Raw genomic sequence first — 19,881 nt, forward strand, 5'->3', positions numbered from 1 at the left:
GGTAAAGGGCTGTTCACAGTGGGAGAGCTCCAAGTTTAAGTCAAATACAGACTCTGTTTCAAACAGGGTCTTCAGGGGTACCACTAGACATGTCAAATCCCAACAATTTACTGGGAATGAGGCTTTGAAAGGGCTGTCTCTGGTGGCTGCAAGGCTTCTGGAGTTCACCAAGAATACAGACATTTACTTTTCAAGTGTACAGCACTGCCAGAGAGCAGAGAAGTGACTAGGAAAAGTTAAAACACAAGATAGCTCTCTGTTCTTATTGGGGTTAAACCATTTTTCTTGAATAAATGCTCCTCAGGTTAATGCAAGACAGTAGTTAATTTTCAGTGTTCTGAAAAAGTTTTCTAACAGGTAGGCTCGTTTTGTCACTGGTTTCATGAAGGAGAGAATTTTTGGACGTCCTTACTCTGACATTTTCACCCTTCACATTTTAATATACATTGTAAATTTATTAGTTACTTTCTAATTATGGCTAAAGTTGCTCAGCATTTATATACTTTTCCCTGAATGACCCATTGAAACTAAACATTATCCTGTTATGACTTTTTAAGGTTTTAGTCCTATTTATTTTTAATAAAAATACAAATTATAATTTTTTTAAATCAGAAAATAAGAAGTTGAATTTTAGAGGAAGAGAGAAGGAAGAAAAAACAGATAGTGATGACTGGTGTGCCCCTGCTGCCGTCTCCCTCTGTCTCCAGTCCAGCTCTGGGGCTGCCCTGCTTCTCTGTTACAAAACACTCATGGCTGGGCAGGTGGCTCTTCTCTTTCACCCAGGCAGGGTGGTCAGGGAAAAGACCATAATTAAGACTGTCTCCTCCAAACTCTCCTTTACCTAAACACCTAGCCCTCCTCCTGCGGATACAGGTACCCCTCACATCATAAAGTGGCCAATCTCTCTCGTGCCAGGGTCTTTCACAGTCATGACTTGAATTTCTCACAATCTACACCCTCCTTTTCCTCTAGAGCACGTTCACGGTTGGAATGATGTTGTCAGCTGGTGAGCACTTTGCCATTTACGTAAAATATGACTTTGGATAAGTTATTTGATCTCTTTGGACTTTCAGGATGCTCCTTCATTAGTGAATGAATGCTTAGATAATATGGTGTTTTGAGGATTTAATGAAACATATATTGTGGATTAGTTGAAAGAACACATGGAAAGCCTCTGGCATAGAGTAGATATTCAACAAATGTACTCTTCACACGACCCTCTCTAAACTGGGGTGTCCTGCCCTTTGGACTTCAAGTAAAATAGACATTACCATCCACCAACTCCCTTGGAGGTCCAGAGAATTACCTACAGTTTCTGTGACTTCCTAGGAACTTATTTTCTCCTGGTCACTTCTCAGATCTCTGGTCCTTCCCGTGATCTCAGCTCACTGAACTCTACATTTTTCTCCTACCTTGCCCTTCCTGACACACACATTATGCTGCTATAGATCCAGGTGTGCCCTCATCTAATTCCTCAAACATTCTGAGCATGAGGTAGTTATGTGTAGCACACTCTTACCAAAGGTTCTGCAGCTAGCATGTGAGCTTGTTTATGTATTAGACCTTGGCACAGGATGGCTGGGATGTAGAAATGAGGTTTAAGCAATTGGTTTGCATAACTCTACAATTCTCACATGAAGAGTGCTTTCACAAGAGGCATGGGGACATAGAGGAAGGGGACCTATGAGACTTCCTCCCCGTCACCCCGAGAGTGACTAGTGGAGGAGCTGCCTGGATTTTGACTCCATACGAGAAGTTTCTGACCATAGGACTCATGGACTGCCTTTTGAAGTGATGTCCTCATTACAAGGTAGGGTGGGGGAATCAAGCCAGTATTGAATGTTCTCTTGTCTGGGATGCTGCAGAGCAGTTTAGGGGATGAACAGACTGGAATTAGGTGACTTACTTGAGGCCACACAGTAGGATTGGACAGCTGTGATGTTGGGAATTTTTTTCATGAGTTTGTTGTTAAGAGTGCAGACCCTGACTCTTGATTTGCTGTGTGACCATCACAAGTTGTATAACCCCTTAAGTCTTGGGTTTCACATCCAAAAAATGGGTTACTATGCAGTGCCCTGACTACTTTGAGTGCATGGTCATGGGGCCAGTGCTGCAGCTCCAGCCTTGAGGTGTTCTACATGGGCAGCTGAGGGGGAAGCCTCAGTGGGGAGGAGAAGGAGACACTTCCCAGGAGTTAGGAAGATGGCGCGGGTCCCCTAAGGTAGGGGAGGCAAGAGTTCTCGGATGTTGCAGAGTATCCAGTCTCGGGGAAGAGTCCGGGTCCCGACCCTCAGTAGGGGCGGTGAGTCTGAGGCAGCGGAGGCTGTGGCCAGGAGGATGTGCAGGTCTCTGTCCCTGCTGCTCTGTGATAGCGAGAGCAGAGCAGGCAGAGGCTTAGAGGAAAAGCCTGGTTGTGATGCAGCTAAGAGCCTGTCAGTTTCTGTAGAGGTTAGTCTATGCCCTGTGTGGCCGCTGAGAAAGCCATGTAGGCGCAAGCAATAGGCAAAGGGCAATATGTGCATTGGGGGTGTAGGGATTTGACATTTCCCACCAAGAGCTTTGCTTTTTTGCTCAGAGCTTCTTACTTAGGTGACTGACAGTTGAAATTTGTGGAAAATCCAAATGGAAATTTGACTCATTAAGGTGAGGCTTAGCCCAGCCTGGCTGTAACAGAGTGACTTCTGAGCTGACCACACTGACACTGGTGGGCAGGGCTGCCTGGGGTAGGCTGTTGACGGGAGAAGCAGGTGAGGGTTTTGAGTGGGTGTAGGGCTGGAAATTGTGAGATCACTGCAGGGAGGGTCTCTCCAACACTGGGCCAGGAGGATCACAGAGTGAGGCTGTTTATAAGTGGTTCTGCAATTATGATTGATGTCTTACTGTAGATACCAGGGATGATAGGAAAGATCTGAATGGCTTACTCTAACTATTGGGGTGCGATCCCAGAACTAATATTTAGCTCCGCCCTTGAGGTGGGGAAGAGCTTAAAGGGCTTGTCTGAGTGAAGCTTTCCCTCTGCTTTTGTCTCTACCTCCTAGATGCTTCCTCTGCAGTGGAACAGGCTGGCAGGCAGCCTGCGATGGTACCCTGCTCAGAAGAACCGCCACCCCTGCTGGACCTCCTGGCTCCTGGGCTTCAGCAGCCTCCTCCTCAGTGAGTGGCCCGGGCTCCTGGGAGGGAGGGCAGCGGGGTGGAGCAGGGGGGCAAGGTCTCCCTCCCCTCTCTGCTGTCTTTGGTGAACAAAAGACAAAACAACTCTTTGAATTTAGCAAACGCACTGCATTTGGTTTCGAGTACAGGCATGAACAGAAGGAGCCGATGGCATTCTGTTTGTGGGGAGTCTGGGAATCCTGAGCTAGGGCGGCCTTGGCCGCATCAAGGGGACCATTAATAGGGAGGTGAGGCCACTTCTGCTGCCATAACAGGGAAGCTGGGGGAGCCTGGAGCTCCCCAGGGATGAGGGATGGAGATAGACAAAGAAGCTATTCCTGGAGACAGAGTGGGTAGGAACCAGCCACCCCTGGCCTGAAACTCAGAGGGGACCTGCCAGCTTCAGCAGCTGTCATGTGGAAGAGTGGGCTGACCTGGCACCACCATGTCTGAGCTGGAGGAATCAATTCTAGTCTGGGCTTCTTGGGCTTCTCCTCTTGAAAAGGAGAGTGAACGAGCACTCCCCACCTAGGTTTGGGGCTCAGCTCCAAGTACCAAGGAGATAGTCCTTGGGAGTCTCACCTTTAACTTCAACTTACTTGTGAATTTTGCATTTTACAACAGTGTTAGTTTTCATCTTAAATGTTAAGAAGGATTTATCTTCCAGTAAAGTGAATCCTCTGGGGGGACACCCTTTTTCCTGCCTGTGGGTTGCATCTCCCTATACTGCCAATGCTGCTCAGGTCCTGGAGACCCCAGACAGAAAACAACGCTTTAGAGAAAAACTCTGGAAACAAACGAGGGACCCCGCCGTTTTGGCATCACTGAACAAATTGGGCAGCATCTGTCCCATGGAATAATATGGAGGAAAAAAAAACCCGAATGACCAGTTGTCAGGGTGGGATTTCCAATTTCCATGAGGTCGGATGTGTGAATTTCCATGAGCAAGATGCGGGACACTGAATACCATGAAATTCTCATTTTGTAAATGAACAAGAGCCTCGAAATTTAAGGGTGTCTGTGTACCTACTTGTTTATAGATGGAGAAAATGTGGAAGGAAACAGTCGATTGCTAAGCTGGGTTCTCAGGGAGGGTGAACTTGGGGAGGAGATAGAGGAGGAGGAAGTAGAGAGGGGGAGGGTTAAGCAAAAAGGGAACTGAAAGGAAGACTGTGCTCAGGACGGCCGGATATCTCATCTATGACTTTATCGGAGATTTTATGTTTATATATAACGAAATTAAAGAAAGAACTAATGGGAAAATAACAACCATTGAATTAGGAATTTAAGTGAAGGCTGTGAAAGCTTTCATGGTTGTATTTTTTGGCTCTAATATCCCAGCCACTACATGAAGTTGTGGGGAATTATATGAAATTTAGTGGATTAGAGAGTGTCTGTACACAGGATGTCTTGAATTCGTGATGAGCTTTGCATTAGACCCCTTTAACTAGGCAACGTAGTGTCAACAGTAAAATGTCGGCTTTCTCCACTTCTTCAATTTTATTTAACTGGAGACATTCGTTAAATGATATAGAGTTTTCTGCAAAGGCCCTGGGGTTGTAAGATTATATAAATAGAAAGAGAGAGAGAGAGAGAGAGATGGGGGTGGGGGGAGGAAAAAAGAAGGAAGGGTCAGAAAACTGCATAACATTTTGTGGTGGTTTTTGAGTGTTAAACTTTATATTATTTAAGTGAATTTTAAGTCTATCTTGTTCACCACCATGCTCTCCCCGGTCTTTATTTTCTTCTTCAGGATTAGATCCTTTGTGGACCAGAGAGCTCTTGCTGCCTTCCTCCTCTTTCTAAGTCTTCGTCCATCTTCCTCACAGCTGGTGCTCCCCACGCAGCTTCAGGGGACAATCCTCCCTGCAGCCTGAGGGCTGAGCCTCCTCTCTCCCTGGGTCCCGCCTCTCTAGAAAGTGGGGAGTCTGGCTGGGCAGCAGTTTAACTCTCCCCTAGCCAGAAGTCCCTGCTCTGCTACCCGTCTAAGTCTTGCTTCACTTTCCCGGGAGATGGAAGTTGGAGGGGAGACTCTGGGACCTGCTCAGATCCTGGGATCCCAGCAATGCTGGGAGGGAGGAGCCCTGGGTGGGAAGAGAGGAGACCCAGGCTCCAGGTCTGGCTCTGCGCTGCATGACCCAGGACAAGGTCACCCACCAAGGAGCCTCCTCCTCTGTGAAAGGAGGGCCTGGGCAGATCCCATCTAAGGGGATGAGATTCCTGAGTCCACCCAGACAGGACTCTCCTGTGACTGCTTCAAGGCCTCTCCTCTGTCTCTTCATCCGATCCTGTCCTATTCCTGTGGCCTGACAGTGATTGCCAGCTGGTGAGCCTGTTTAGGGCACCTTCAAAGAGAAGACCCCTGGAGGTCCCTGTGGTCACTTCCTCAGCCCTCCAAGGAGGGAGGGAATCCTCTTCAAGCCTTGTGTTTGGGATCCAGCCTGGCCCTCTGTTTTTTTCTATCAGCTGCTCCTGAGAGGGGTCTCCAGACCACCTGGAAGGATGTCATCTCCTTCCCCCAGTGTGTGGGACTCGGTCTGCAAACCCTGCTCAGGAAAGCTCACTGCAGCTGTGCTCCTCAGAAGCAGCTGACTGAGAACCTTGGCCACAGCTTCTCAGTTTCTGTCTGTGGAGCAGAAAATATCAGCTTCCTTCTCTCTGTTTCCCTGTGCTGACCCCCACTTACAAACGCCGGGAGAAACAGACAAACATAATTGGGTCAGAATTACTGTGAAAATCCCTTAGGAAGCTCCACCCTGGAGACTGAAATGCTGTCTGTCAGTTTGTCCATCTGAGCAGTTCCCCATTGGAACAGGATGTTCCACTGAGCCCCAGGTTAGATAGGGCACTAATGCTTAGTGTCCGTTGCTGTGTCCAAAATTGCGCACTTCAGTGTGTGATGAACTCTGAATGTCTTGATTGGCTGAGGTGTTAAAGAATGCTTTAATTTCACTCATTAATTAATGAGGGAACCAGGAGGCTGTCACAGCCTGTTTTAAGGAAGAGTCTGAGACCGCACCCACACAGGCTATCAGGAAGCTGGAATGAATGTACAAACAGACGCCCTGTGTTTACAGAGTTTATGGCATTTGTGGCCACGTAGAGAAAGGTCTGGAAGGATACACATCAATAACGGGGCTTATCTCTGGGACGAGGTGCTCTGGAACTTTTACTTGAATCAACCCCATAATCCATAAAATAGTTTTTTATGAACACATAATACTTTTAAGATTATAAAGCAACTCACTAAAGAAAGTGGAGAATGCCCACACCGAATGTAGTTGATAGTACTAATTTGTTCGATCCAAGCTTAGGATAACATGTAGCCTGTCCTTCCTCCATCTTTACCACTCTCCTTGGCAGCACAGATGTCCTCAGGTACCTGGTAACATAGGGGCTGACAGTGGCCATGGAAGCCAGCTGCTGTCTACACAGCAATAAATTTCCTTTCAGTCTCAGGCCTTTGGTAAACAAGAAGGCCCTGGCTGGACTTCAACTCCCTACAGCCACCTATGGGATTTCACCCACGGGTGTCTGAGCCCAGCCCTGTATCCAGGGGGAGACCCCTTAGAGGGGCAGCTAGGGGAGAGGAAAGGGAACCACCCTGGGACCTGGGAATATCTGGTTCTGATCCCAGGTAGGCTTGGTCAAGAATCATCATCATCGTAATGAGTTGGAACACATTTATGGATCAATTATTGAACACTGTGCTCAGAGCTTTTACCTTCTTATGTCTCCACAATAATTCTGTGAGGTGAGTACTGTCATCCTTTCCATTTCACAGATGAGAAAGTGAAGGCCGAGAGGTTCAATAACAGCTCAAGTCCACACAGCCAGGAAATGGAGACCTGGCCTCAACTTTAGTCTCGCTGGCTCTGAACTCCAAGCTTTAGACCACCTGTTGTACTGGATCACCCAGTCTGACCCCTCAGCACCTTTCAATAAAACATCCTCTGAGGTGGGACTGAGAGGCTTTGAGGACACTGGGGATTTCATGTGGTGCAGCTACAAGGTGGTGGAGCCTCCCCCACGTGTGACAGGCCCCCTCCCTCCCTCTCTCACGGGACATATGGTGTAGGATATAAACTCTCCTTTTCTAAGACCCTGAGGTATTGTAATTATTTGTTACCACAGCACAGCCCAGCCCATCCTGACTACTACACTGCCTGGAAGGAAGGGGAAGGGAGGGCAACCTTGTTATTGTATTCGTTATCCATTGCTGTGTAACCTGTTACTCAAAAACTTGTGCCTTAAAACAATACCATGTACAGTCTCACAGCTTCTGTGGGTCAGGATCCAGGGGTGGGTTAGCTGGTTCTCTGGCTCAGGGTCTCTGAGACTGAAATCAAGGCCTTGGCGGGGGCTGCAGTCAGCTCAAGGCTCAGCTGGGAAGACTCTGCTTCCAAGCTCACTCGTGTGATTGCTGATAGGATGCAGTTCCCGTGGCTGTTGGACTGAGGGCCTCAGTTCCTCCCTGGCTGTTGGCTGGAGGCTGCCCTCAGTTCCTCGCTGTGTGGGCCTCTCCACAGGCCAGCTGACAACATGCAGCTGGCTCCATCAGACTGAGGGAGAGAGAGAGTGCGAGCAAGATGGGTCACAGTCGTGTATAACCTCACATCGCTAGGTGACATCCCATCACCTTTGCTGTATCCTGTTCCTTAGAAGCAAGTCACCAGGTCAGACCACACTCCAGGTCAGGTGGATGCAAGGGTGTAAGCATTAGGAGGGAGGGCTCTTTGGACCCACCTTGGAAGCTGCCTCCTACAGATATGCTCTTAGTATGTGTCAGAAAATGTGCTGGTGCTTTTGATCCCTGAGCTCATTTAACTCACACTATCATTTTGAGGCAGGTAGGGAACCTGACTGCAGGTTAGCGAGTTTAAGCAACCTGTTCAAGGTTACACTCCACTGGAACTGGGACTTGATTCCACAGTTGCTTCAAATTCATTGTACTAGGCTGCCTTCCAGGAATCAAGGGAGTATATTGGATGGATTTGATTAAAAAGATGGGTCCACGTTTTAGTGTGCTGTCGTAGTTCTTAAGTTTGCGCACTCTGCTTTGGCATCCAAGGGTTCATGGGTTCAGATCTTTGGTGTGGACCTACACGCTCCTCATCAAACCATGCTGTGGCAGCATCCCACATACGAAATAGAGCAAGATTGGTACTGATGTTAACTCAGGGCCAATCTTCTTTACCACACACACACAGAAAAAGATGGGTTCTGTGATTCTCTTTATTATTCTTGATCAAAAAACACTCATGTTCCTGTTTCCAATGCCCTAGGTGTCTGCAGCACTGGGGTCAAGAGTTCTGGAGCACATGGTTCTGGAGTTCAGGATTCTGGATCCTACATTTCTCTGATGGAGATCCAAGGAGGTTCTGTGTGGTTTCATGTGATCAAGGAGCCAGGAACTGAGCTGGAGGAGATCGTTTGGGCCTTTGGCCCCGCCATTAAACACACAGTCATGCTGCGAGTCCAGAAAGGGTCAGAAGGGACTCCAACCTGGGTCAGCCTCCAGGACAAGTACATGCAGAGGGTACATGTGCCCAACATGACATCCCTGAGGATTGAGAACTTGACCCGTGAGGACAGCGGGCAGTACCGGGCTTGGGCCAGCTTAACTGGGGGAATGGAATCTAACCAGATTTTCGACCTCACCGTCTATGGTATGTGACACCCCTCACCTCAATCCCATGGCTACAGCCTTCTTTTGTGCCTAGGAGTGTCGCATGGGCACCATTTTGCAGGCCTCCTTCTTGACGGCAGGCTTCAGGCTCTATTTTATCCGCTGATATTAGGGTAAGTAGGTTCAGCACAAATGGAGAGCAGAGCTGAGATTCACGCCAGGGAAAGAATCACTTCAGCGTTTTGGGAGACGAAAATAGAATTATGGGGGAAATGGAATTTTTGCCATAACACTGATTGTTCTTTAGAGGATTCAGTTGACTTAATTTATGTGTTAATTTTCTATTCCTGCTATAACAAATTATAGTGGCCTCCCTTATCTGTGGAGGATACATTCCAAGACCTCCAGTGGATGCTTGAAACCGTGGAGAGTACCGAACCGTATATGTAGTATGTTTTTCCTATACACACATACCTATGATAAAGCTGCATTTATAAATTAGGCACAGTAAGAGATGAACAGTAACTAATAATAAAATAGAACGATGATAACACTATACTGTAATAAAAGTTACCATAGATCTTCACAACCTCAGCATATGATTTTTTTCTTTCTTAATGAAGAAAGAAAAAGTCAAGAACTTTCACTTTTCCACTTGAAAGAATCGCTTTATGGCTTCTCTTTGGCATATCTGAGCGTCACTACTCCTGATCTTTGGGATCATTATTAAGTAAAACGAGGGTTACTTGAACACAAGCACTGAGACACCATCACGGTAGATCTGATAACCCAGCTGGCTACTAAGTGACTCACGGATGGGTAGTGTATACAGTGTGGACACGCTGGACAAAGGGATGATTCATGTCACAGGCAGGATGGAGCGGGATGCCGTGAGACCTCAACACGTTACTCATAAAACTATGCAATTTAAAACATGCCGACTTTATTTCTGGAATTTCTCATTTAATCTTTAGGTGTGTGGTTGACCGTGGCTAATGGAAACCTGGGACAGTGAAACCGTGGATGAGGAGGGACTGCTGTACTGCAAACGTAGCGGGCTAAATCCACACAACTGTGTTCCCTTACTCTGCTGTGTGTAGGTCAGGAGTCAGACACGGGTCTCACTGGGCTAAAGTGAAGGTGTTGGCAGGGCTGTGTTCCTTTCTGCAGGAGCCACGGGAAAAAACATTTTCTTGTCTTTTCCACCTCCTGGTGGCTGCCTGCATTCCTAGCTCTTGGCCACATTCCTCTGTCTTCAAAGGCAGCAATGGCAGGACGAGTCCTCCTCACACTGCATCCCTCTGATGTCTCTCCTTCCTTCTTCCACTCTTGAGGACCCTTGTGATTACATAGGTCCCATCCAGATAATCCAGAATAATCTCCCTATTTTAATGTCAGCTGATCAGCAACCCTAATTCTATCTATTACCTTACTTCCCCTTTGCCATTAACCTAACGTATTCACAGGTCCTGAGGATTAGGATGTGGACATCTTTGGGCGGGGGACACTGTCCTGCCTGCAATAATTCAGAAATCCTTGTGTAGTTCATCCTCCCTATTCCCTCTGTTCTTCCTCAGCCCCAGCCGGAGGCCAGCCTCGCTCACAAAATCCAGCCCTAAGAGCTTCCATAGACGTAGGAGCAAGTCTAGCCTGCCCCACTTCTGAAGACCTCATTTAGTGCCTCTTTCTTCTCCTACATTCCCCTCCATAGGGAAATATCCTGCTATGGAGAGTGGCTTTGACAGCTTTAGGTCTCCATGGGATTTCTATGACTGCCTGGAAAACCTGTCACTTCTCTTCCTCTGTGTACCACAAGTTCAGTGGCATGTTCTAATCACACTTGGGGTTGTCATCCCTAGTCATAACCACTGCATCTCCCACATCTCTCCACTTTGGGGCACATGAGGCCTTTCTCAGGACTCCCAGAGCTGGCCAGATGTTCTTCTTCACCATGGGCTGTGTAGTCCAGGCATCATCTCAGCAGGAGAAGCAGAGTGAGAGCCCTGGACCAGGACATGTCCTTCATTCCACTTCTTCTCCTTCTAGGAAAGACCCAATTTCTAAAAATAGTGGGCATTGGGTGGTGGAGTGCTGGCTTTATTTTCTTGTGGGAGACTTTAAGACTTTCTCAGTCTAGTGCAGTCACGTAAGGCTTAACTCAGTGGTTCCCTTCCTTCTTGTCTCTTGCAACATATTTAGCTTTGGGTAAATTCTATTTCATCTATAAAATGTCTCCCCTTCCAAGAGGGAGGAAGACAGAGCTTCAGTGAGATAGTGGATGAGAATGTGCAAATTGTAATGGTTTCCACTCACGTGAGACTCCATTATCTTGTCCCTCCCACCCAGAGCCTGTGCCCCTTCCCCAGATCCTGGTCCAGTCAGTGTCCACCACAGCAGGCTGGTGCAACATCACCCTGGTGTGCAGGGCTTCAGGGGTCACGGAGGACCTGAATGTGACCTGGGAAAGCAAGGACCTCCCAAGGGAGCTGGAACCAGCCTGCAACTCCTGGACCCTGGCTGTGAGCCTGCCTCTGAGCCCGCCCAATGTCAGCCTTACCTGTGCGGTCAGCAACCCCAAAGATCGGAAAACTGTCACCACATTCCTTGGGACACTCTGTACCCATGGTGAGTACAACATGCCAGAGGAGAGGCACACTGTCAGAGCTCAGGGAGCACTGGGGTCTGAGGATTCTGGGCTTTTCTCCCCACCATGTTTATCAGCACCACCCCCACTTGGTCACCCCCTACAGGAGTCTGGGAGGCACATCCTACTTGTTCTGTTCTTAAATGACTCTCACCTCTATGCCTCTCACCTTTTGCCCCTGCTGGTGGGCAGCAGCTGCCCAGCACCTCTCCCACCCCACCCGTCCTCCACAGGGAATGCAGAATGGCCTTCAGGAAAGAACCTGGATTGTGTCATTTGTCTGTGTCGCCTGAAAGGTTTGACCTCCAGGGACCCCCTGTAGGATTCAGGGCTCTAACGCTCCTGTGCCCATGTTTTGGTCACTGACACTCACACCAACCTGCTTGCTTGGAGTCCCAAATGCCTTCTGCAAAGTTAGAGCCTCTGGATGTGCTGTTTCCTCTACCATCATTCCTCCTACCTTTTCCTTCATTTCTTTCCTTATTCTTTTTTTTTTTTTTTTTGAGGAAGATCAGCCCTGAACTAACTACTGCCAATCCTCCTCTTTTTGCCAAGGAAGACTGGCCCTGAGCTAACATCCATGCCCATCTTCCTACACTTTTTTGTGTGTGGGATGCCTACCACAGCATGGCTTTTTGCCAAGCGATGTCATGTGCGCCCCCATGATCTGAACCAGCGAACACTGGGCCACTGAGAAGCGCAACGTGTGAACTTATCCTCTGAGCCACTGGGCCGGCCCCTCTTGCCTTATACTTATTGAAGGATTTCTCTCAGGCACGGGTGACTGCAGTAGCATGTGTCCCATGTTGTCACACAGAGCTCTGTGCTGGGTTTAAAGCTCTGCAGTGGCCACCTTGAAATTTCTGACAATCTTTGAACACAGGGCTCCTCATTCTCATTTTGCACAGGGCCCTGCAGGCACTGTAGCTGTCCTGTCCTCAGGCATCACCTTTAAGGAGGGTCCCCGGCCCCCTACTGTGCGGCAGTGGTCTGTATTGTACCTGTCTCCTCCGTAGCGTGGAACACCTTGAAGGCAGGGGCCCTGTCTTCTTCTCTGAATCCTTGTGCCAAGCACAGCTTCTGGAACAGTTTGTTCACAGTGTTCCATTGAATGAATGGATGACCTGGTACCCCTGAGTGCAACCTTGCCCCTTGAACCTTTCCTCTATGAGTTGTTGGAGAGATATGATGTGTCAGCATCACAGAAAACCCCCTGTGACCCTCCCCTCACCCCCGTACTGGACCCTCAGATAAAGTTCAACACTCAGCGTGACCCACTAGACCCTCAGAGAACAGACTCCTGACTGCCTCTGACCTTCCTTGCCCGGCTCCTCCCTATCCTGTCCCTCTCCTGCCTGACACAGTGGGGTGTTGCTAACTCCCAGGAGCTGGCTTTTTAACATGGCCATGTCCTCAATATGGTGCTCCTCTCTCCTGGAATGTCCTGCCAACCCTGAGTATCTGGTAAACTCCTATTCCTCCCTCAAGACTCAGGTTACCCATCACCTCCTCTGGGAGGCCTTCCCTGAAGACCTATGTGCAAGGTATAAACTTCTATTGCACTGTGATCCCTCTGGATGGCAGACTTTGTTACTCTCTCAGTCTTCCCTACTGGGTGACGAGCTCCAAGGGCGTGGACCAAGTCTTGTCCATCTCAACATCCATGGCAGCAAGCAGGAGCTCAGGAACTGGTTGAATGAATGAATCTCCATGCTCCTGCCTCTTCAACTTCTGAACCAGGACCTTCAGACTCTCCACCTGCTCTCTCTATGTCTCCTTGGCAATGGGTGTCTAAATTCTCTCTTGCCTTAACCTTCTCCACTCTCTCTGTGTGAGGGAAACAGATTCGCATGGACAGGTCACTGCAGGCCCCCTGCAAGTCATTCTAAGGATCATCCTGGCTGTGCTGTTCTTCCTCGGGGCTGGACTCTGCCTTTGGAAGACACGTGAGAAGAAGATGAAGGTTTGACGAGGCAGGTTGCACTTCTTCTTTCTGGCTTAGCTACTTCCCATCCCTCCTGGGTCCTTGGCTCCCTTTCTCCTGCATTTTGCTGCTCAGGGAATGTCCCTGTGGAGGGCATGGTGTGTAGACATGGCCTTGGAGTTCATAGCAGTGGGAGGGTACATGTTTCCAAGGCCCAGATTCCAGCTCCACTCTATGTATGACTCAGGCATAGAATTGCAGGAGGAACACAGGAACCATTATGGTGACATGAACCAGATGGATGTCCAGCTCTGCCAGCTGGAGTCTTGAGGAGGCAGAGACAAGATGAGAGCTTGGAGCAGTGCCCAACTGGGCTCTCCCACGTCCCTCTGTGCCTGGGTCTGGGCATTTCTGACCCTGCTGTCTCTTTAACTCTTTCCAGATAGTCACTGGATTTACTAAGAAAATGGACAATGGGGGCCAGTGTAGCACTGGACACTCTGGGGGAATCCCGGTGCAGTTCATATCAGTAGTATTGGTTCCATATGGGTCCCTCTGGGATCTCTCTATCCCTCAGCTGTTCCAGGAACTCGCTGTCTTACATTCCTAGGATATGGGTGAATGACATCTAGAAGCAAAGGAGTCTCTTACTACTGTTTACAGTGAGGTTCAGAAGCCAGGCCAGATCATGAAGATAACTTAATTGGAGAAAGCAGGAGAATCAGCCTTCCTAGGACACCTCCACGCTGAGCTTTATCCCTGCAGACACCTGCCTCTTCCACCTCTGGTCCAGCTCCAGCTGCCCCTGGTCTGTGTTACTCTGACCCTTGTGTCCTCAGCTCCCTGGGCACATGTGGCCCTGTCACTTTCTCTGAAGCCTCCCCAAGCCGCCCTCCACGATCCCCATTCCTGCAGCAGATGGGCTCTTCCTCTGTCATTGACTCGGCTCCTGACCACTCCCTTCCTGAAGCTTCCCGAAGGAGACCCTCCTGACTGTGCATGTGTTAATCTCCACAGCCTTTTCTGTGTGTCTTTCTGAGAACACAAGCACAAGAGTGGGAACTGTGTAGAGGTGTTGACCACGCCACAAAGGAGGGAGTGAGGGCCTTGGTGCTGGATGCTGAGTTCAGGGTCAATGGAGGCAGAACGGTGGGTGGGAGCCCACAAAGTCACTGACCTGTGGCTTCCTTTGTAACTTGCGTAGAGCTCCCTTGGGGGTGTTGGGCAGTGTGTGTGTGTAAGTATTGGAGGGAGTGTCTAACATATATTATATACTAGCCAGAGCCCTTGTTCTTGGCCACCTGTGCTTTCAGGTCCTTTCAATTCTTCTGTTTCCAGAGAATGTCATCAGAGGCCCAAAGTTGGGAGCTGCATTCTTAGGAAAACAGCTTTAGCTCTTCCCCTGTCTTGGATAGTGGCTCTTGGTGGTTAGAATGGATGTGCAGTGTCCTCCCACCTGCCCTGATGGGGCTGCTATGGGGTGTGAGGGGTGAAGCTTGTAGGAAGGTCTGAACCAGCCCTCTCCCGACTCTTCTGCTGACCCTCAGCCCCCCACAACCATGCTGGCCTCAGCCCCTAGGGCAACCCCTCTTTGTTCACTGACATCCCTCTGTCTAGAATGACAGTTCCCTCTCCCTGTTTCTTGCTCCCATCTCTGCCTGTTGAAATACTACCATCCTGCCTAAAACCTCCGTCCCAGTCACATGTTCCATGGATCCTGTCTGGTTCCAAAGGTTTGGAAATGGTCTCTCCTACATCTGACTTTTTCAAATGCCTTGGACATAACTAAGGCCACTGCCACAGTCTGTCCAGGATTAGTTATGATTCTTCCCTTCTGGACTAACCTGGGGCTTCCTCAGGAGAGCATTGGGCCTGTAGGAGGCCAGGACCAAGAAGACAAGCACCTCCCTCTGTGAAGGTTCTGGGCCACCCTTCCTCCCACAGGGGCTCAGCAGACTGAGACCAAGAGCACAGAGGCTGCTGCAGGTCTTTCTGGTGGTGGGTCCATGTGGAAGCAAGAATGGACGTGATGACCTCCCATGACCCTGTCGATGAGCTCTCATGACTCTCCCTGGCCCAGAGATCAGAAGTGGGGACTTCCCTACTCCAGCTCCAGCCTCATGTTGTCTGAGGACCTGATTCAGTGTGCACTGTTGTGTGGAGGAGCTTCTCTCCTCCATGGGGGTGCTCACCTCCTCAAAGCCTCTGCCTCCTGCCTTGGATCACAGCTCTTGGGTCAGAGATGGACCCACTGGTTCTGTAAACTGTGGTACCTTGTCTCTTGCCTTAGATTCCTGGGTCTCTTAGTTTCCCTCCCAGTCAGCTCAGCTCAGCTGCTTCATCCCTGACCTCAGAGCAAAGTTCTGAGCTACAGGCTTGAGCATTATGAAACAATGCTAGGAGCCTGCTGGATGGCGCATGGATAAGGGAGGAGTAGCGGGATCCATAAAAAGACTGTGTCTGATCTCTTTTCCCTTAAGCTGAGGAGAAAGCTGAGAGACAAAAAGATGACATCTCCTCATTGGAATTTTCTCTTGTCATGCATTGACCCCACCTCTCCATTGAATCTGCTCTTGTCCAGGTTATCAGGAAACTCCGGGTTGTTAACTCCAGTGGTCAATTCTTAGCCCTCATCTCCTGTGACCTTTCAGCAGCAATGGACCTATACTTCCCCCAACACTGTCCTCACCTTGCGTTCCCCACTCGCCATTCTTTTCCTCCTCCTGAGTAGCTGTTCCTTAGTTTCCTTTATCAGTTTTTTTCCAATCTCTCCAACCTCCAAGTTCTGGGATATCCCAGGGCTCATACCCAGACCACCCAGACCACCTCTCTTCACTACCTGCACTCATTTTATTTCTGATGTTACGGCCACGCACTAATCTCTGGAACCTGTGACATTATGACCTTATGTGGCAAAAGGGACTCACAGATGTGATCCTTCCCTGGACTCCACATCATAAATTTCCAACTGTTTACTTGACATCTCCACTCGCATGTATAACAGGCATCTCCAGCTTGACATGTCTATATTCAGACTCCCCAAACATGCTGCCCATACAGTTTCCCATCCCCAAAATTGTCACCTCAATCCTTCCATTTGTTCTGGCCACCAAACCTTGGTGTCATATTTGACTTCATTCTTTTTCTCATACCCTACGCTCTATCAGCAAATACTGATATCTTTTCATTCAGTACATATACTCAAATATTTATATATCCATATATATTTATACATATATTCATAACAAAATACATCTCACCTCCCCCCTGGCCCCAGGTCCATTTCTCACCTGTATTATTGCAGTAACCTCTGTCTCTCTACTTTTTACTTAACCTATTAATATCTGTTTTTAAAATATCATCCAGAGTGGTCTTTTCAAAACCTAAGTAGCATCGCATTACTCCTTAGCTCAGAACTCCCCTTGGGTCCAATTTATCTGTAAGGCCCTGTACCATCTGACTTGATCTCTCTTGCTCCCCTCCTCCCTTAATTCACTCTAGGACACTGGGCTTTTTGTCCTTCCTTCAATGCACCATGCATGCTCCTGCCTCAGGGCCTTCACTCTGCCTAGAATTCTCTTCCCCCAGCTGTCTGCCTGTCTCATTTCTTGACCTCCTTCAGGTCCTTGTACAAACGTTATCTTCTCGGTAGGGTCTCCCCTGACCTCCCTATTTAAAGCTGCAAACTCCTCCAGGTGCCATCCTCCCTCCTCCAAACTCTGTTTTTCCTCATTGTTCTTCAAAAGGTGGTGAGTCAGGGGGCGTTTAATCTGGACTATAGTTTAAAGACAATGGGAATGGAGGCCTCAAAGTGTAAACTGCAGATCCTATTATGCAAATACCATTATTATTCTCAGGAAACTGCAACACTGATACATTAATGAACTTGCTCCAGGTCACATAACTAGGAAGTGGCAGAGCTGGGATTAAATTTTGGAGTTGAATTCTAAAGTTCCAGCTCTTGACAGCTGTACACTGGTTAAATAAGGTGTAGCCTGTCTGCATGGTGGGGTACTATAGACGTAATAAGAAGGATAAATTGCATCTTTACATATTTAGGTGGGAAATTGCCCCTGAGATATTAAATGAGTTAGCAGACAGTATGTATACTATTATCCTGTTTTATGAATATATACAGCCATATTTTTATGTTGGCATAAAGGAAGTCTAAAAGCTGATATGTAAAGAAGTTAACAGTGGTTATCTTCTGGCACCTGTTTCTTTTTCTGTATCATCAGATTCTCTATAACACTTATCAGGAAAAAGATCATCTATTACAATTTTTGAGCAGGGCAGTGACATGAGCAGAGCCGTGTTTCAGACAGATAACACCACATATGTGCCAACCAGAAGCACATCATCTTGGAAAGTCGTTGAAGTATTTATGCTCATTTTCATTTTCTATTGAGTTGAATTGATGCCTTCAGAATCTTTATTGAAATAATCCCAAATATCTCTGGATCTCTCTACACAGGACAGGCAAAGTGAACATTGTGGTCTAAGTGATTCAAATGGACACTCCCCCTGACCCAGCTCACCAAACTGGCTGTTCATCAGATCAACTGGAGAGCTTTTAAAAACAGAAGCCTGGACCCTACCTCCAAACAGGGGATCATCTGTATTTTTAAAAACTCAATAAGTCATTCTGATGCATGACCAGGATAGAGAACTAAAACATTGATCTACATGAAGCCTTCAATAAATTCAAATGGGAATGCACATGGCAAGGAGAAACTGAGTTTGTCTTTCAAGATGGTTCTCCATGTGTGCTCGGCATGCAGTGCAGGAAATGTTGCTTGAGTGAAAGAATGAGTGAATGACGAGATCCCGTGGGTTGGAATTACTTTGATGTGCTCACAAAGGTCCAAAGTCTGACACACTGTAGGGGAGGAAGACATTTCCTCTACCCGCTGTGGGTTCTTCTGGCCAGAGAATGAATTAAATTCACATGAGACAGAGTAACAGGAGAAAATTAAACAAAGCTTTATAACATGTATACATGGGAGAGGCTCAGGCAAGCTGAGCAACTCGCCAAAATGGCTGAAGCCCCCACCTTAAATATCATCTTCAGCTAATGACAAAGGAGGATGTTGGGGGTGGAGGGGGAGTCGATCATGGGAGATTACCACACAAGTACAGTAAACAAATGCAGATTTAAGTCCTTGCCTTTGGCATTGATTAAGAGTTTCTAGAGTTAAGGTCATCCCCCCTTCTTCCTAGTACAGAGAGGGAGACAGCTATACAGATGGAGATATCCTTTACAATGTAAATATCTGCTAAGAAAAGGGCAAGCAAGTTTCACTCCTCAGAGCCTCCTTCCCATCTGCAGTTTATTAAAAGTAACCAGCCCTAAATAATCCTCATGCCAAAGAGACATATCTTGGGGTGGCCAATGCCAGTCCCCCATAACACAAACCTTGAGCCTGAGTCCAGAAGCTCCATTTCATCCATTGCCGTGTGTGATTTGCCTTGGATATGCAAAATCTTGCTAACAAATGTCAAAAGACACTGATAGACAAAACCAGAATGCTGATTTATTAATTTGTAGTAAGAGGCACACTTCCTAACTGGGCTGGATGGTCCTGTTAGCCTGAGCAGTATGTTTTCTCCCAAAGACAGTTCATGTGGGAAACTACGCTGTCACTGGGCTGCCTGGGATCCCTGAGTCAGGACAGGTGAGTAGACACTGCTTGTGTGGATGCCGATGGCTTTCTAGTCTGAGCTCTTCATCTCCATGGTGGGATGTACCTGCCCGGCGCAGGGGAATCTCCTGCCTGTCTGACGGAACATTTGTCTCTGTCACTCACCTCTCTTTATGCTCCATTTCTTATTAGCCCTCCTCGGATTGAACATATTTTTCTTTGGTCATGTTCATTTGTGAGACTAAGTCTTGCCTGGGTCTCTGATCTTGAATCTCTGTACCTCTCCTGTGATCCAGGTGTATGATGTTTTATTTAATCTCCAAAAACAAACAAACAAAAAACGAAAGAAATACACATACTTATTATCTCTCATTTCCCAGCTGTAGTGGAGAGATTGGAGGGAGAGGGCACCCCCTCAACATACTGCATACCACCAGCTGAACCACCAAACTGTTTTAGCAAACAGAACCAGAAAGAAAAGCCGTGAACTGAGCAATGGGATTCCACAGCTCTCAGGGCCGGAATCTTCTCCTAAGTTATCACAAGCCTTTCAGTGAGATCCTCTCATATTTACAACATCAGAACCACAATAACAACTAGAAAAACTAAGAGAATGTAATATTAATTAATGTCCATTCAATTTAAAAATCTTCATGAAATCGGCAATTTTTAAAAAAGTATGGATTGCTAAAATTGATCTACATGTGTGTGTAAAGCTCAAAAAATCAGCACAGAAAATGTTGTAAAACTTATTTAAATATTTTCCCCTTAAGGGCATAAGAACCACATGCTATTACAGGTAGATTCCTTCAAACATTAAAAAATAACACATTTGCACGCCAACAAATATGTTTTAAAGCTTGGCAGAATATAGAAAGTATCCATTTATGAT

At 47.6% G+C, this 19,881-nt stretch overlaps 1 protein-coding gene across 2 annotated transcripts; it reads left to right on the top strand.

Annotated features, from left to right (window-relative positions):
• Positions 1-1,480: 1,480 nt before the first annotated feature.
• Positions 1,481-18,302, top strand: LOC106825752 (T-lymphocyte surface antigen Ly-9-like). Of its 2 annotated transcripts, XM_044758480.2 has the most exons (6): positions 1,481-1,810; positions 3,039-3,153; positions 8,436-8,819; positions 11,126-11,404; positions 13,268-13,396; positions 17,822-18,084. In XM_044758480.2, exons 2-5 carry the CDS (start codon positions 3,039-3,041, stop codon positions 13,390-13,392), a joined length of 903 nt encoding a protein of 300 aa, XP_044614415.2. In that variant the 5' UTR covers positions 1,481-1,810; the 3' UTR covers positions 13,393-13,396; positions 17,822-18,084. The 2 variants fall into 2 exon arrangements, with proteins under 2 accessions (XP_044614415.2, XP_044614416.2); XM_044758481.2 differs by lacking the exon at positions 13,268-13,396 and having other exon boundaries at positions 1,492-1,810; positions 17,822-18,302.
• The last annotated feature ends 1,579 nt before the right edge of the window (positions 18,303-19,881 follow it).

This window comes from Equus asinus, chromosome 25, assembly GCF_041296235.1.
Source record: "Equus asinus isolate D_3611 breed Donkey chromosome 25, EquAss-T2T_v2, whole genome shotgun sequence".
In the NCBI taxonomy this organism is placed as follows: domain Eukaryota; kingdom Metazoa; phylum Chordata; class Mammalia; order Perissodactyla; family Equidae; genus Equus; species Equus asinus.

Coding starts and splice junctions, on each gene's coding strand:
- LOC106825752 (XM_044758480.2), top strand. CDS start 3,039: ATGCTTCCTCTGCAGTGGAACAGGCTGGCAGGCAGCCTGCGATGGTAC. Junction 3,154..8,435: donor CTTCAGCAGCCTCCTCCTCA/GTGAGTGGCCCG, acceptor CCAATGCCCTAG/GTGTCTGCAGCACTGGGGTC. Junction 8,820..11,125: donor TTTCGACCTCACCGTCTATG/GTATGTGACACC, acceptor CCTCCCACCCAG/AGCCTGTGCCCCTTCCCCAG.